At 35.2% G+C, this 13,692-nt stretch overlaps 2 protein-coding genes and 1 long non-coding RNA gene across 16 annotated transcripts; 1 reads left to right on the top strand and 2 right to left on the bottom strand.

The window, feature by feature from the left end:
• Positions 1-2,383: 2,383 nt before the first annotated feature.
• LOC120255762 lies at positions 2,384-6,316 on the bottom strand. 9 transcript variants are annotated; one of them, XM_039263524.1, is made up of 4 exons: positions 6,056-6,316; positions 3,575-3,722; positions 3,166-3,511; positions 2,385-2,564 (listed from the first exon to the last, which is right to left on the bottom strand). In XM_039263524.1, the coding sequence occupies exons 1-3, from the start codon at positions 6,281-6,283 to the stop codon at positions 3,429-3,431; spliced, it is 459 nt and encodes a 152-aa protein (XP_039119458.1). In that variant the 5' UTR covers positions 6,284-6,316; the 3' UTR covers positions 2,385-2,564; positions 3,166-3,428. The 9 variants fall into 9 exon arrangements, 7 of the variants coding, with proteins under 7 accessions (XP_039119458.1, XP_039119459.1, XP_039119460.1 ...); XM_039263525.1 differs by having other exon boundaries at positions 3,166-3,502; XM_039263526.1 differs by having other exon boundaries at positions 3,166-3,481.
• A 78-nt stretch (positions 6,317-6,394) lies between these two features.
• LOC120255761 (protein FAR1-RELATED SEQUENCE 6-like) lies at positions 6,395-12,420 on the top strand. 5 transcript variants are annotated; one of them, XM_039263518.1, is made up of 8 exons: positions 6,395-6,711; positions 7,223-7,280; positions 7,573-8,144; positions 9,287-11,478; positions 11,556-11,610; positions 11,705-11,780; positions 11,905-11,976; positions 12,160-12,420. In XM_039263518.1, the coding sequence occupies exons 3-4, from the start codon at positions 8,142-8,144 to the stop codon at positions 10,514-10,516; spliced, it is 1,233 nt and encodes a 410-aa protein (XP_039119452.1). In that variant the 5' UTR covers positions 6,395-6,711; positions 7,223-7,280; positions 7,573-8,141; the 3' UTR covers positions 10,517-11,478; positions 11,556-11,610; positions 11,705-11,780; positions 11,905-11,976; positions 12,160-12,420. The 5 variants fall into 5 exon arrangements, with proteins under 5 accessions (XP_039119452.1, XP_039119449.1, XP_039119450.1 ...); XM_039263515.1 differs by having other exon boundaries at positions 7,573-11,478; XM_039263519.1 differs by lacking the exon at positions 11,705-11,780 and having other exon boundaries at positions 6,399-6,711; positions 12,160-12,411.
• Positions 12,421-12,492: 72 nt separating this feature from the next.
• On the bottom strand, positions 12,493-13,177 carry LOC120255763. Of its 2 annotated transcripts, none has more exons than XR_005535100.1 (2): positions 13,108-13,177; positions 12,493-12,897 (listed from the first exon to the last, which is right to left on the bottom strand). It is a non-coding gene; the product is annotated as an uncharacterized LOC120255763 (long non-coding RNA). The 2 variants fall into 2 exon arrangements; XR_005535099.1 differs by having other exon boundaries at positions 12,493-12,748.
• Between the last annotated feature and the right edge of the window lie 515 nt (positions 13,178-13,692).

Here is a 13,692-nt window from a genome sequence, read left to right as displayed (position 1 = left end):
GAGCCAATTGCACGATTTAAAGTTTCAGCAGCCATCTGCTCTGAAAGCTCTCCCAAATTACTTGAATACAGACAAGTTTTTGAGAAGTTAGTCTCTAGGCTCGTCATGCCTTCAAACAATTATAAGATCAATTTCACAATCCTAAGGTCTTCTAGACCTCCCACAGTTAACACCAAAAGGTCATTAGTGTAGTAAAGATTGCATCTAGTACCAAACCTTCCAAGCGACACACTGACCAAGACATTGGACCTTAACGCGTGTGAGAACATCGAACTCAACACATCTGTAACTAACACAAACAACAAAGACGATAACAGATCCCCTTGTCTCAACCCTTTTAATAGCGAACATAGCTATTCGGGAACCAATAATATGTATTGTTATCTTAGGGGAAAACAAAATGCTCTGAATCCATCCCACCCATCTTTTGCCAAAGGCCCTTGCTTTCAAAAGGTCGAAAAGGAAATCCCAATCAACCAGATCAAAAGCCTTGGTAAAGTCGATTTTCAAAATGTGCCCAGGTAACCTATGCTTATGGATATTAAAAATTAGTTCTCCAGCAGTGGCTATGTTATACAGGATGCATCTTCTTTTCAAGAAAGCCAACTGTTCATTGTCCACTAGGGAATTTATGACCTTGCTCAACCGCGTCACCAACAACTTTGAAATAATTTTTAGCGCGGAATTGATCAAACTAATGTGTCTGTAATCCCTCAGTAACTCAGAGGTTTTCACCTTAAGAATGAGAGCAATACTAACCCAGTTAATCCTTTCCAAGTTAACTCTCATAAAATAGAAATCCTCACAAAGCTTTGGTGTTCTTGTGTGTGCAACTTTTATTTTTTTTATTTTTTTGTGAAAAGATTGTGTGTGCTCTTGCATGCATTATGACCTACATGTTTCTCACCCCAAAAGCAAACTTGATCTTTCTAAAAAAGCCATACTAGATTTTTGTAGGCCATATATATATATATATGCCATATATATATATCAGGGAAAGAATCCACCAATCAAGTTCTATACTGCGTAGGGGTGTAATCGGTCAAGTTCGAGCCAAGCAGCAAGCTACTTCAGCTCGAGCTCAGTTGAAAACTCGCTGCTTGATGCTCAGCTCAAGCTCAATCGAACTCAAGTAGCTTGCGAGTAGTTTAATATATACACCCTTAATTGTCGGTAGAAAAAGTGATTTCTTTTCTTCTTTTCATTTAAATGATCTTGTATTTTTTTTTATCTTTTCTATATATTTTCATATTTTTTTAATTTTTAAAATTTTGTCGATGTGTGACTTTTGCAAAAACAAAAAAATAAAAAAATAATTTTATTATACATCAAAGGATTTATGAATTAACTTGCGAAATTTTCATAAGTATTATCAGATAAAATTATCCGAGTTTTATATTTATCCAAAAGTTATCATTTGTTTAGTTGTAAACATAGATTTTTTAATTTATAAATTTCTCAATAACTATTTAATATATAAACTGATTGACTGACATGCAAACTACAACAACAAACAACAGAAGCCGACATAGAAAAGACAAAACAAAGGTTTAATTGCCATACAAGTCCCTATAATTGTGTACTTTCTGCTTTTTTAGTCCTTCTAATACTTTTAAGTACAATTAAGTCCTTATATTTGGTCGAGTTGGGTCGTTCTAGTCCATGGCAATATTTTTAGGTACAATTAAGTCATTGTAATTTACACTTGCCCACCTATACCGCGGATTAGAATGACTCAACTCGACTAAATATGAGGACTTAATTGTATCTAAAAATATTGCAAGGACTAAAAGGGCAGAAAGTACACAATTACAGGGACTTGTATAGCAATTAAACCCAAAACAAAAGAACAAAATACCATGAGAGGCCACTAGGGATAGGGATGGAGCACACATGACTTTTAATTTCCTGGAGTCTAGTTGCTTCTTTGGTCATCAGTAAATTTTTGTCCTAAGTATTGAACTTCTCCAGTTTTTCATTTTCCTTCTCAAATCCAAACACTTTTATTAAACTTTAATTTCTTCTGGTTAGAAGACATACATATATGTAATTAATTAGGCTAGCTAAAGGTTTGGAACTTAATTATCAAGATACTGTTCCAATGTATCATTGTATTCAAACTTTTTGCAACAAGTTATGCTTGGTTTTACAATAAAGATGAGTGTGTCAATTCTGGAAATTAGACACTTGTGCAGGCCATCAATGAAAATCACCGTGCGTATAAGATAATTAACTAAGATATATTTACAGATTTCTTCAGTATATTGAATGCGCTTGATGCATATGTATTTACAGAGTTTGCACAACAATTCGTATTCCTATACGAAAACAAGAACAAATAATTCAAATAGATTTGATTCATTTGAATTATATACTAGACCAAGTCTTCATCAAGAATGAAACATGCATATGTAAGTTGCATCTGTATGATACTTGGTGATCTCTAACAAATATCTGAAATTTTTTAGGCTTTTAATTTTCTTCAATGAATTCAAATACTGGTCAACCATCTTCATCCTTCTTTAAACTGGATATAGTTCCAACACCTTCAATCAAAATGGGACCTGCAAAGGTATATAAGAATATCCCACAAATAAGTATTGCAAGATAGATGTCAGAAAGACCCTTCTCAATAGATTAGTGTGCAAACTGACATGTTCAAGTCTGGAAAGATGTTTCATGTAAAAGTTTTCGTGTTTTACTGAGTTCGTTTTCATCATCAACTTTTGCAGAGTTTTATTTCATCTTTTACAAATATAGTGGCATCTGACAATATTTATTTATATATTTTTTTTCATGTATTTGATGAATTAATGTTCAGAAGTATGATAAATATATAAACAAATCATGTTTTATCATTGAATGGGAAAAGAAGGAAAAGAGAGTGAAACAATATATTAGGATAACCAAACTATTGCAATAAGATTTCTGCATTCATAGCAAACTTAGGAGACTTAGACTCATTTTAAAACATAAAATAAATCATAATAAATTGAACAAGAGTTTTTATTCATAGATATATAAGTTCAATGATCATGTGTCATTTCACTGAAATTTCAGATAAGAAAAATTGAATATGTAGATTGGCACTTGAAACAAGATGCAGATAGGCTCTATAAATGCATCAATATTGGATTGGATAATTAGAAAGAAGACAGTACTTACAGTTGAGAGATAATGACTGATCTCAATAAAAATGATGAATCTTGAAAGGAAAGACTGGATGGTGTCATCTTTTCATTCCAATCTCTCCCACCACTCTTTAACACAATGAATTTGTACAAATTCTTTGTTGACAATGTCTGGTTTGAATGCGAGCCTCTTTAAATTCGGACAATTAAAAATTGGAAATGAGCAAAGAAGAGCAAAATCCAATGCTTGATTGCTCATGCTTACTAAATTCAGTAAATGTCCGAGTGTCAAACTTCTCAGGCTGGGAAGGAAGGGGCTACGGATATTCGTTGAATTTCTCCATCCTCCTCTGTAAATAACTCTTCGATTCCTTCACACACTTGCACCGATAACTCAGTAAGAGAAGGGAGATGCATAACCCAAGAAAGACTGGATAACTTACGGCATTCATTTATCGTCAGAAGCTGCAGATTACAAAAAAACCGTTGAGGCGCCACATCCTTCCAAACAATGTTCTTTAAATTCTGAAGATGACCCAAGTCAAGATGCCGGAGATCAGTGCCACTTCCATTCATGACTATCTCATCGAGCTGTGAACATGAACAGATTATTAGCTCTTGCAAGAATCCATTGCTTTTGCAACTTAAAACATCATATGAAAGTGATACCAAGTCATACAATCTTTCTAAACATATGTGCCATGTTGGTAATTCTGAAAGTTGTTGCAGAACATTTAGTGACGTTACACACAGTCCTAATGCTTTGATGTTCTCTTTCAATGTATTCAGCTCCTTTAGTTTTATCTCGCATTTGGATATATGTCAAGAACCTGCAGGTTCAGCAATTTTGAGACCAATCCATCAGGTGTTATGTGATCCCACCACAAATGCTGACAGATCAAAAATTGCAGATTTTGCAAGTTTATCATCTCAGATGGTAGAACTGAGATTTCCGTCTTTGAAATGTTGAGGTACTGCAGATTAACCAAACATTTTACGCCTCTTGGAAGTCTTCTAAGTTTAGTCTCGGATAGATTCAAATATCTAAGATTTGACATGCGTAAGAAAAAAATCCATCAGGAATATTCTTCAAATTCAAATTATGTTGCATCATTAAGCTCAGGAGGTGAGAACATTGTTGAGTCAATTTCGTAAAGTTTCTATATTATTGTTCATCAGAGATACCCCTACTGCAAACCGCCATTTTCTTAGCTGCCACATTTGATATTCTGTTCAATCCCATATTTGTATTTACTATCCATATGTTTCTAGCTTCAGACTTTGCCACTATCCACAGAGCCATATCACGAATCACATCATGTAACCTCAGATCTTTTTGAAAATCCATATATGCTTTCTCATAAGGCTCCAACAAACATGCTGCCTCTAGTAAACGAAGGATATACTGCCCATGACCATAAGCTTCCCTCAGATTATCAAATTCATGGATTAGTCCAAGTCCTATCCAGAAGTCTATAATATCTTCATTGGAGATACCGACACCTCTTGGCCATAAAGAAATATATAGAAAACAATCTTTACAAAGTTTATTAGGGAGATTGTCATAACTTATTTCTAGAGTTGGATACAATGATTTCTCAACATCTTGAATTATACTAGTTTGGGACTTCCTCATAGACCTGAGTACATAGTCCCACTCTTCAAAATTCTTTTTGTTCGACATGGCTTTACCAATCAGTATAAGAGTGAGCGGTAAACCACTGCATTCATTCATCACTTTTCTTGCTATTTCCTTCATCCTCACATCCGATGCAATAACATCTAAGTTAACATTCTCTTTGAAAAGATCCCATGCTTCTTGTGGCTCTAAGCATTCCACTTTAATCTTCTCATCGGCCCTCATCTTAGTGCACAATTCTTCAGATCGAGTAGTGAAAATCACTTTCCGCTTGTATTGTTTGGTGGAGTTGTCATTACTACGAGGATGAGGAATCCCAAGTTCCACAAGATCTACTACAGCCCATATATCATCTAAGAGCAATACAAAATTTTTAGTTTTCAAGAAATTGGATATGCCTTCTTTGCTAGACGAACTGATCAATTGCAATTTTATAGCTATCTCTTCCCGAAGCTTTTCCAACTGAACATCTTTTGTAGCCACAACCAATATTACATAATCGAATCCTGTGTTTTCATCGTCCAACAATGAGTTGTAGATTTTTCTCAATAGTGTGGTCTTGCCGACAACCCCCCATGCCCCATATCCCCACCATTCCGACTGTTTCATCTGCTAGATAACTGCGAGTAACATCAAGATTTGAACCAATTCCTCTTCCCACTACTTTTAATGAAGCAGGGACTGGTATAGGAGGTTGTTCCTCTACAAATGAGACTTGTAATTGTTCTTCTTTCAACTCATTTATCTCATTCAATAAAACCATTGCATCTCTACTTGTTCTACACCTTGAATAACAATTTAGATAACAAGTACCAAAAGTGCATTCCTGTTTGCCAAATTTATCTTTCAACTGCTTTACCTCCTCATCTTTTTCACTAACCTGTTGAAATTTAATTCAAATCCTCTCAAAGAAAAAAATTAATACCATCAAAATCTATACAAATTATTCCTTGAATTGCATGTGGGTTTGAAAATATTGTGATTAAATAGATTTCTCTTAACGAGATGAGGACAGAAAAGCCCCCTTTTTCTAATTTCTTTTCTTTCTGAAATCTTCGTCCACTGGTCCTCTTCTCTATCTTTAAAAAAAAAAAAGCAAATAAAAAGAAATACTCAGCTAGCAATGACAAATTAATGGAACTGAAGATACGTCTTACAATAATTATTTTCAGGAAATGAAAACATATATATATATATATATATATATATGCACAAGTGAAAAAAGAAAAAAAGAAAGAAAGAAAAAATCAGCTTAATAATAATAATAATAATATAGAAGCTTTACCTTTTCGAGCCAGAATTGAAGCTGATAGGTTGGTCTTTGTCTTGAGCTGCAGGGAATATCAAGCTGTGTCTCAAAGTCCCTCTTCCTGGCCATGAGAGCTTCCATGGGGCTGTCTAAACTATCAAGTTTCTCTTTTGTGCAAAAGATATGACCCATGCCCTCACTCACAACAGGACTCTGAATGCAAGAACAGACAGCCCCAATGCAAAGTTTCCCAACAAAGTCCATTTGCCTCTCAATTGTGATTTGTGAGATTTTCTTCATTGCACACTCCGAATTAATGTGGCGGAACAAGATTTTTTTTTTTTATCCATGTATCTCTATTTGTTTGTGATGTTATGATATGTGAGCCCCACACCGGTCAACCATGCTTTTCTTCTGTTTTTCCCCTACCATCACCTGCCTCCACTGTAGAAAGATCACCCCCCCTTGTCTCATCACATAGCTGAACTTCACCTCTTCACAATCATACTCAACCTCTTCTTTTGCCACAACAGAAGCCATTCCTTGGTATGGAAAATGTCAGAAGGTCCAAGCTTCAAGAGGCTAAGGTTCTCTTCTTCTTCTTCATCTTGCTACAACTTTGGAAAGCTTGATTGGTTGGAGGTTGGAGAGGAAGCTCTAGAGTGGAGTGGCTTATTCTCTATAGCTATTTGGTAAGCAAGCTCTCAATTTAATTTCAGCTGAAACTTTGTCCCTTGTGCTTTGATGTGTTACTTTGATATGTTTGTCTTGAGTAGTGAGCCTTGTGTTGGTTGTGCATGTGCTAAGCCTTAAAAAAAATTCTTGCTTGGCTGAAATCTTTTCCTGTGTTTTATGTATGTATGTATTATTCTTAGCATGGTTGTTGTCAAAATAATGCTAACAGTTATTTTTTGATCGTGCACACAAGGTGCTTGTTGAAATGCCCTTGGAGACTTTGTTGTTAGATTTACTTCATTGGTTTGTGAAGACTAATTACTTTAAGATTTTGTGAACCTTAGATGTTTATTAAAGCATGAGTGTATCACTTCCTTGCTATGACAACATGTCTTCCCTAATCTAATAGTTACCTTGCTTTGAGTAAAAAATGCTCTCATTAGTTTATATGCCATTGTTAGTGTGGTCAAATGCTTAGTGGGTTTTAATTTGGCATTGAACAATTAGATTTGGTTATGCTATTGATAGGGTTTTGAAGGAGGATTGTCTTAGTTTGTGGGAGTAAGTTGGAGTGGAGCTTTTCCAAGTAAGTAAATCCACGTATACATATATACATAGATATATATTTTCAGCCTTCTTTTGGTTTTATATGATTGTGTATATGTTAGCATATGGGCTAAGATGCTGAAATCTATTTTGATCAACATTTGTTTATCTTTTCATTTTTGCTGGTTTTTATGAATTATGCTTATATATATATACATATATATGCACACACATAGATAGTGCTACTGTTGGAGTTTATCAAGTGGGTTATAGTTTTTAGCTAAATACTTCAATATAGGATGTGCGTGAATTGAGTTTATGCAAAATAACAGCTTGGTCAGCACTCGTGACGGGTATGGTACTAGTCAATTTGGTGTTAAAACATTGAGATATGCTATTCGTCCCGATGGATGCCCCCAAATTCGTCTCCCGAACGACGTGGCGACCCACGTGACCACATTCTCTCTTTCCTCGTCAGCCTAATGAAAAAAAATAAAAAGAAAAGAGAAATTTTTGGTCAAAGTAGCTGGGCCCTACCTCATCAGCTCATTTCACTTCAATGTAAAAGAAAAACTGGTCCATGCCTACAAGCTTCATCCCTTTGCTCCCATCTCCATCTCCTTGCTCTCATGTTTCCTTCCTCTTTACCTCAGTATTTCTTGTGTCACCTCACTTCCCAAAGCTCGCCGCCGTGATCTCCGTCGTTTTCCCTACTCCAGTACCCCTGCCCTGACTTCCGGCGCGACGGCTCTTGCCCTCGTGGTGACGACTGCAACCTCGCCCACGGCATCTTCGAGTATCACTCTACTCTTCAGGAAGACAACGACTATCTAGGCCTGCGACTTCCGGCGATTTCCGGCGACCTCCCACTTTCAAGTATCAATTAGCTCTCTCTATCTCCATGGTATTGACTCATTTTTTCTTTGGTTCTTCACTGCTTCACTACCCATGATTCTGATAAGAAACATGATTTTCATGGATTAGGATTTCTTTTGGTATTGATTTGAACCTTGTGGGAAAAAATATGGATCTTTCTTACAATTAATCAATTAAACATAATTTGCTTATGTTACTTTGTTTCACTTATAGACCAAATATTTGTGTTATTTAAGGTTAGGATTTATCTTGCTTTTCATTAATTGGAAGTGCATATTTCATTAGAACATTAACATAGGGATCACAATCTCATTTAGTAGATTTATTAATTGACTGTCAGGCAGCCTTTCTAACTTTTCACTGCTTATAATGAGAAGGCTATATGTCCATCTCTGAACACATTCCTCTTCAAAAATAGTTGACATTTATTCAGTGTTCTGCCAATTATTTATCTGGAACATTGTAAACGAAGATTCCCTTAGTAATGACATCTTTTTTTGTTCTTCCTTTATGGTATAATTATCAATAGATCCATTTCTTCCTTTATGGTATAATTATCAATAGATCCAGACTGTATAGATTTATGGCATATAAGGAAAGAAAGTTGGTTCTTTGAATGATGTTAAGCATTATATCATATTGAAATGCAGGCAAATAATCAACTTATGGTATTGAACCAATTATTATTGACTCTTTTTTTTATTCCGGTATCATATTCAGTTAGAACATATCATATTCAGTTAGAACATATATACTAAACATTTTTCGATTACGGTGTAGTACTATCAATACTTAATGCAATAATTGCCTCATCTTGAGTTTACCCTTAATTGATAATTTGTCAATGCAGATGAAAAAGAACACCTAGAAAATTCATTTTATACTCAAGTAAATCATGATAATTAAATATTGGTTCATGCATCCATCATGGTCACATTATATCAAAATATTAGAAAATTATCAAGCTGGCTATATATCCATCATGGTCACATTATTTGTAATGTATTTTTGCATTTCACAAATCCATCCTCATTTTATTTTATTTGATGAAAAGCATATTCTAGCTTGTTTATAATGCTTCATTTTTTTTTTTCTCTTGTGATAGAGCATTATTTAATTCTTTATATCTAAAATAATATTAATTGATACAAGTTGATGCTATTAAACCAGATGGCAGAATTAGAAATTGGGTCTTCTGAAAAGAGGCAAAATGAGATAGAAGCTGGGTTTTCTAGTTTGGAAATGTTAAACAAAGATAAAGAAAAAATAGTGGTTGTGGAAGATTCAATATGTGAAAGAATTACTCCAAAGGCGGGTATGGTTTTCAATTTTGAAGAGGAAGTCTATGATTTCTATGTTAATTATGCACAACAACAAGGGTTTGGTATTACAAAAAGAACTACAAAATCAGGAGATGACGAAAAATTAAAATATTGCACACTTGCATGTGTACAAGGTGGCAAAAGAACATCTATTGCAAAAGATTCTTTTAAACCTAGGCTATCTACCAAAACAAATTGTCAAGCTAGGGTTAATATCATTGTTGATAACGATGGGCATTTTACGATATCCCGTATCCATTTTGAGCATAATCATGCACTTAGTCCACAAAAATCTCGTTTTAAAAAATGCAACAAAAAAATGGATACATATGTCAAAAGGAGGCTTAAATTAAATGACCAAGCAGGTATAGGTTTGAGCAAGAACTTTCATTCCTTAGCTGTTGAAAATGGTGGATATGAAAACTTGACATATACAGAAAAAGATTGTCGAAATTACATTGCAAGGGCAAGGCAATTCAGGCTTGGAGTTGGAGATGCTGAAGCGCTTGGGAATTATTTTTCTCGCATGCAAAAAAGAAATCCAAATTTTTTCCATTTGATTAATATGGATGAGGAAGGACGACTAAGAAATGTATTCTGGGCAGATGCAAGATCTATAGCAGCTTATGAAGCTTTTGGTGATGTCATATCTTTCGACACAACATATTTAACAAACAAGTATGATATGTCGTTTGCTCCATTTGTTCGGGTAAATCATCATGGGCAAACTGTATTACTTGGATGCGGTCTACTGTCAAAGGAAGATACAGAAACCTACATTTGGTTGTTTAGAACTTGGTTGGAATGCATGTCAGGCAAGGCTCCTAATGCTATAATTACTGATCAGTGCATGGCTATTCAAGGTGCAGTTAGGACCGTCTTCCCAAATTCTCATCACCGTCTTTGTCTTTGGCATATTATGAAAAAGATTCCAGAGAAGCTTGGTGGACTAGTTCATTACAAAGCAGTGAAGAAGATTTTAAAGAGTATCGTTTATGAGTCAATGAATATTCAAGAATTTGAAGACGGTTGGCTGAAGATGATCGAGGACTATAACCTTGAAAAAATGGATGGTTGAATTCTTTATACTTAAGTCGTCATCGTTGGGCTCCTATATATGTTAAAGAAGTTTTTTGGGCTGGAATGTCTACTACTCAAAGGAGTGAAAGCATAAATGCTTTTTTTGATGGCTATGTCAGTCCAACAACATCTCTAAAACAATTTGTAGAGCAATATGATAATGCATTGAAAAGTAAAATTGAGAAGGAAAATAAAGCTGATTTTTCTTCTTTCAACTCCAATTTTCCGACATTAATTGATTGCCATTTTGAGAAGCAACTACAACAAGCATACACAAACGAAATTTTTAAGTTGTTCCAAGATGAGTTAAGAGGAATGATATATTGTAATCTTGCATTTATCAACTCAGATGGACCAATATGCACATTTCAAGTGACAGACATCCTCAGAGGAAAGGAAGGCGTACTCAGAAAGCAAGTGGTGTTTAATGTCCAACACAATGGTCTTGAATTTGACATCAAATGCTCATGCCATTTATTTGAGTTTAGAGGTATTATTTGTAGACATATTTGCAAAGTTCTTGTTGAGAAGAATGTGAAGGAGATCCCATCTCATTATATTTTGACCTGCTGGAGAAAGGATGTTAAACACTGGCATACTTATGTAAAGAATTGTTATGATGAGACACAAACTATTGAGCAAAAAGTCCGATACAATAAATTATGTGCTCATTTCTCTAAAGCTGCTGAAATTGGAGTTGAATCTGATGAAAAATATAATTTCTTAATGAATTGTGTGGACAAGGCAATAGAGGAGCTCATGGATAATGCACATGGTTGGCCAAGTCATTCAAATCAACTTATTTCACCAATGATATTGGAGGAAGATCATGAGCATGATCAATCAAAATTTTCAACCACAAAGTTTCTAACCCCTTTAAAGGTGAGGAGTAAGGGTCAGTCACCATCAAAGAGAAAAAAGTCAAAAGTTGAAGAGATAATTAGTAGACATAAAAAAAAGGTGCTTGTATCTTACATCACTCTTTTTTTGATTTCATAATTATGATCTTACTCTAAAATTAATGTTATTGCTTTTAGAAAACTCAAATGAAGGGTCAACACACAAGTTGAAACTTGTACTCAAGAAAGTGTGGTAATGTTATGTTGTTTAATTTATATTTTTTATGTTATTAAATGTTATTACACAAATATTTTAAATATTGTGAATTATGTCTTTTTCTTATTAGGTGAATTCAAATTCTCTTCCACATGTAGTAAGTATGCCTACTTATAGTAACACAATTGCATCAAATTCTATTTCAGGTGAACCCAAATTCTTCTTTAGTTTATTAACTTGATTGGCAATCAACTTCTATTATGGTGTCGCCTCCTTTTTTGTGTTTCATAATTTGCATGTTTTGATAGTTTTGGTTTGTTTAACCATTAGGGTTTGAGGCAGTTCATGAATGTTGACAATGAATTAGGATCACACGTCACAACCGATGAACTTGTAGCTGAGGTATTTTTCTTGTTTTTATTTCTTGTTTCTATTCACTTTGATGCAGTTGATTTTTAGTAAAAATCTTTGGGGATCCAATATTGACAAGTATATAACTTGACTAAATGTTCTTTGATAGCTCTATTTTGTATATGCATTTCACTTTTTTTTCTCTTATATTTTTTGTCTTGAACATTAATGCAGGTTTAGGAGAATGGTTTCAGTGATGGGGTTTATGGTGTATTTCTTTGAATTTTTTTGCAATGTCCTGAGTAGAACTGAAGCTCTATGTAAAGAGTTTGGTATTACTTTTGTAATGCATTGTCTTCAATATGCATCTATTTCTCAAAGAACTTGTAAGATCGGGTGTTAACTCTTGTGTTAATCATGGTTATTGTTTGGAAGTTTCATGTATTTTGTTCAACTTTTTTATATTCAACTTGGTAGTTTCCAGCATTTCTTCAATCATAATGATCATACATTTTCTCCAGGACAATACATTTGTGAAATTGTTTACAAAGTGAAATCTTTGTATAAAACTTTGAACCGAAATTGTTTACATTTGTGAAATTGTTTACAAAGTGAATTTTTTTTCCAGGATAATACATTTGTGAAATTGTATACATAGTTTCTAGCATTTCTTCAACAGATTTTAGATTCTTTCATCTCCAGACCTTCTGAAATTGTCCATTTGAACTGTAATGTTTACAAAGCCTTTGTTTTCATTCAAAGATATACAGTTCAAATTAGATTGCCTCGCAATTTTAGAACGTTGCTTTGGCAGCTTCCACAACTGAAATGCAGATAACATGCAACAATTAGATAAGCTTCAACATCTCCTCCAACACCTGACGGCCTCGCGGAGCCGTTTCTTGCGGCAGAGACTGTTGAGGAGAGAGTAGTAGGTGAGGGCATCAAGGACGAAGCCCTTGTTGAGCATATCTTCAAGAAGAGAGAAATATCTGGTCAATTTTCCCCTTCCCTCTATTTCCCCTAAATTCAATCACATTTCAGGAAAAAAAACCATATTTCTACAAAATAAATTGAAGGGATTCTTACAACTACTAGACAACCATTAATATTATCAAGACCACCAAATTTAAACATAAAAAAAAAAAGAACAATTTGAAATAAGAAAGGGGCTAAGATCACCTGCAGATCTTTGCTCAAGTACTCATGCTTCATGGAGAGATCCATGTCGCGCTTGAGGCGCTGGGTCCTCGCATTGACGACCTCGCGTGGGGAGCCTAGCTGGCCTCCTTGATGTCCAGATCGTACATCGAATCATAGAGATCTTCATATCTCAACCCTAGAAACCCCAAAAAGATAGATACAAATAAAATCAAACAAGACTGAAGAGATCTCAACTACCAAATCGAAATCGAAATCGAAATGGAAATCGAAACCCTAAGTGAGGGCATCAGAGACGAAGCCCTTGTTGAGCATATCTTCAAGAAGATCAGAGGCGGTGGAGACCTGGCTCTTGCGCTAGAGGGCTTGCATGAGATAGCGATAGGCCTGGAGATCGGAGGTAAGACCAAGGGTGAAGACACGGTTGAAGAGGGAGTAGGCGAGGGAGATGCGGCCGGAAAGGGAGAAGGTATGGATGAGGATGGAGTAGGAATGGGAGTCAGGAGGGAAGGAGCGAAGGAGGGAGAGGGCGGCAGGGAGGGAAGAGGGGTGGGAGGAGAGGGATCAGAGGAGACGGTGGAGGTGCTTGGGAGGAAGAGGGGGGCG

This window comes from Dioscorea cayenensis, unplaced genomic scaffold, assembly GCF_009730915.1.
Source record: "Dioscorea cayenensis subsp. rotundata cultivar TDr96_F1 unplaced genomic scaffold, TDr96_F1_v2_PseudoChromosome.rev07_lg8_w22 25.fasta BLBR01001192.1, whole genome shotgun sequence".
NCBI classification, from domain to species: Eukaryota; Viridiplantae; Streptophyta; class Magnoliopsida; order Dioscoreales; family Dioscoreaceae; genus Dioscorea; species Dioscorea cayenensis.
Note: the sequence above shows the minus strand (reverse complement) of the source record. Positions and strands in the feature narration are given on the sequence as shown.

Bases quoted from the DNA above. Each gene is read 5' to 3' on its own strand.
- LOC120255762 (XM_039263521.1), bottom strand. From the start codon at position 6,283: ATGGACTTTGTTGGGAAACTTTGCATTGGGGCTGTCTGTTCTTGCATT. The intron at 5,651-6,055 runs GTAAAGCTTCTA...AAATTTCAACAG, and splicing joins TTCAATTCTGGCTCGAAAAG to GTTAGTGAAAAAGATGAGGA.
- LOC120255761 (XM_039263516.1), top strand. From the start codon at position 9,272: ATGCTATTAAACCAGATGGCAGAATTAGAAATTGGGTCTTCTGAAAAG.